Source organism: Papaver somniferum, chromosome 4 (assembly GCF_003573695.1).
Source record: "Papaver somniferum cultivar HN1 chromosome 4, ASM357369v1, whole genome shotgun sequence".
Taxonomy (NCBI): domain Eukaryota; kingdom Viridiplantae; phylum Streptophyta; class Magnoliopsida; order Ranunculales; family Papaveraceae; genus Papaver; species Papaver somniferum.
The window spans coordinates 8,073,322-8,076,062 of record NC_039361.1 but is presented as its reverse complement, the minus strand read 5'-3'; the positions used below and the strand labels follow the sequence as shown (position 1 = coordinate 8,076,062).

The following is a 2,741-nucleotide window of genomic DNA, read 5'->3' as shown; positions in this document are numbered from 1 at the left end:
TAGATCTTCATACATCCCTGTTTCTAGCGCCAAAATATAGCTGCATGGTTTCTGACTACAACATCCAAGTAAGATTAAAGACTAAAAACTACTTAAACATACAAGATTCAACATAAACAAGATGTAAATAGCATGAAACGCAAAAATAGACACAAGCATATAACGTGGTTCAGCCATGAAGACCTACGTCCACGGAGAAGAAGATATTTTCTTATTGATTATAAGGTCTTACCCTTGAAAGTGTTACAGATCTCTTCTAGATTTCTCACTTTCTCTCTATCTAAGTCTCTCTCAGGAATTCTCTGTAGAAAGACCATCTAAGATTACATAAGTTGTCCATCTCCTGGTACATGGACTGGTATTTATAGACAAAATGAACTCGTGGTCGCTTGATCGTCCGAGTTGGGTGAGTTGTCTTCCATCGTCCTGGCTCCTTCGGACTCGTTCTATACCGTCCCTCGCGATGGCATACTTGGTCCTCCCTCCGTGTTGTCTCGCTCTCCCTTGGATCGTTTTGTCCTTCTGTGGAGAACCTCGTGCTCCATCGCCTCTGGGTCGTAGTATAGATCGTCCGAGTCTTCCGTCACGATGCCCAACTACCCAAGTCTTGTTCTTATCCTTCATTAAATGCGATCTTCCTTTTTAGACTTCACCGTCTGAGCAGATTAGACCTTTATACACACGCGTCATTCATGTGGCGCTTGTGCAGTTGCCTCGACTGAGACAAATCCTTCTCTCAACGAATGATCCGGTGCTCCAACCTTATCATCTCATCATATATTCATCCCTTAGGATGTTGACACGTGGCCATCGGGTATTTTACACACACAACTAAAACAGTAAACTTGCCTTCTTCACAATATGAGTATCTAAAAGAATCTTGCTATTTTAAGAAATCAGTCGTTTTAATCTTGTTGATATTTACACAGACAGACGCTATTCTTGGTTACACGCACGAGATATCTACCATCAAAATTTTGGCAATCACTTTGTTGAAAGACGAGAAGAGTTGGCTTCCTTTGCTAAAACATCATGCACGTTTAGGGTTAGCCGTGTATTCTAGTTTCCTTTCCTTCAAGAAGGACTCTTTCCCTTTTTGAGTATTGCGACTAATATCTTTGTGTATTAATCACATTGATTTCGCGTTAGGCCAAATATTGAAATAAAATTAAGAATTAAGGTGATAATATGGAAAGAATTAATGTTTACTAACTTTTTTCTTAATTAAGGTAATGCCATTAATGTCTATCAATTTTCACACCTAAAATAGGAGTGCTTACCATAATTCGTCAAATTAATATTTTATTGTTTGATTACACGGTATCTATATTTGATTTCCTATAAAATCAAATAACATTATCGAGATACTCGATCGATATCCGCACTTATCTTTTCTTCCTGCTCCTCAAGAACAGTGTTCCGCATTCAATATACTGTAAGTTTTTTTCATTAAAGATTATTCAGTACTAACATGGGTATTTAATAGAAGGCTTTTTTACTGTTTTTTTTCATTCTGATCTTCCTAGATTTTTTCGAGGATTTGTTTAATGGAAGATCAAGGGATGTTGAGTATGGAATCAAATATTACAACATTGAATGGAGTAGTAGGAGAAGAAGGTTGTTCAGATTCTCACAGCAATAATAGTCCCGGTGGATCATCGAACAACCATCAAAGAAAAGATATCAGCGTAGCATCATCTGCAAAATTAAAGGGTGTTGTTTCGCAGCCAAATGGACGTTGGGGTGCACAAATTTATTCAAACCATCAACGTATTTGGATTGGGACCTTCAAATCGAAGTACGAAGCCGGTAAGGCTTATGATGCTGCTGCTATCAAGCTTCGAAGCGAAGATTCACATCGGAACTATCCATCGAACAGCACTATAACCTCATTGGAACTTGATTTCCAGAAACCGTTGACAGCATATGAGGTACTGACTATGCTCAAGGATGGATCATATTATACAAAGTTGTATGAATTTGTCAACTCTCGTTCCTTGAAGCTAGATAAGGAACCTGGTTTGAGTCTGAGCTCGGAAAGTGCTAAAGATGGAGCTGTATCGTACCAACAGTTGTCTCAGAAAGAACAAACTCCAAGCGACGTTGGGATGCTGAACAAGCCTGAGATTCCTAAAATCTTTGATGACTGGTACTTCGTGGAGGTTTCAAAAGAAGAAAAGGATGCGGGTGTGATAGATGACACTCAACTCTCATTCTTCGGCAGAGGTTGGAATCGGTTGGTTAAAGACAAGAAACTGAAGGCGACGATGTGGATTCATTTTATAAGTGCGAGTGTCGTAAAGAGCATAAAGCGTTTTACATGATTGACGTCTATTGGAGCTGAGAGTAATGGTGGTTTTATATGGGGCTGATAGAAAAGAAATAGATTTACAATTAGGTTCTGGTCAGACTTTTTGGTGCAACATTAGTTAACTGATTAGAGGAATTGTGCGGTTTTGATGTTTAATTTTGCAAATTTCTCTTATAGATTTCTAGGAATTTTGTTTAGACAGCATTACCAATTTGTATTTCTCTTATATCTCTTCTTTAGTTTCTTGGTTCATTCTGATTTAGTTAAATCCCCTAGGGCAATGCCATCCTCGAAGGAGTTTTGTACAAGTTTCTTCTTCGCTTTAGGTCTTAAAAAAAAAAAAAAAAAAGGCTGACCATATGTACCTTTATTTTGGTTGGACCTATGTAAATGTTGGTTACACTAAAATAGAACTCCTCCAGACCCAATT

At 38.2% G+C, this 2,741-nt stretch overlaps 1 protein-coding gene across 1 annotated transcript; it reads left to right on the top strand.

Annotated features, from left to right (window-relative positions):
- Nucleotides 1–1,547: 1,547 nt before the first annotated feature.
- Nucleotides 1,548–2,324, top strand: LOC113271939 (AP2/ERF and B3 domain-containing transcription factor At1g50680-like). Its single transcript, XM_026521862.1, has one exon. The coding sequence runs from the start codon at nucleotides 1,548–1,550 to the stop codon at nucleotides 2,322–2,324; it is 777 nt and encodes a 258-aa protein (XP_026377647.1).
- The last annotated feature ends 417 nt before the right edge of the window (nucleotides 2,325–2,741 follow it).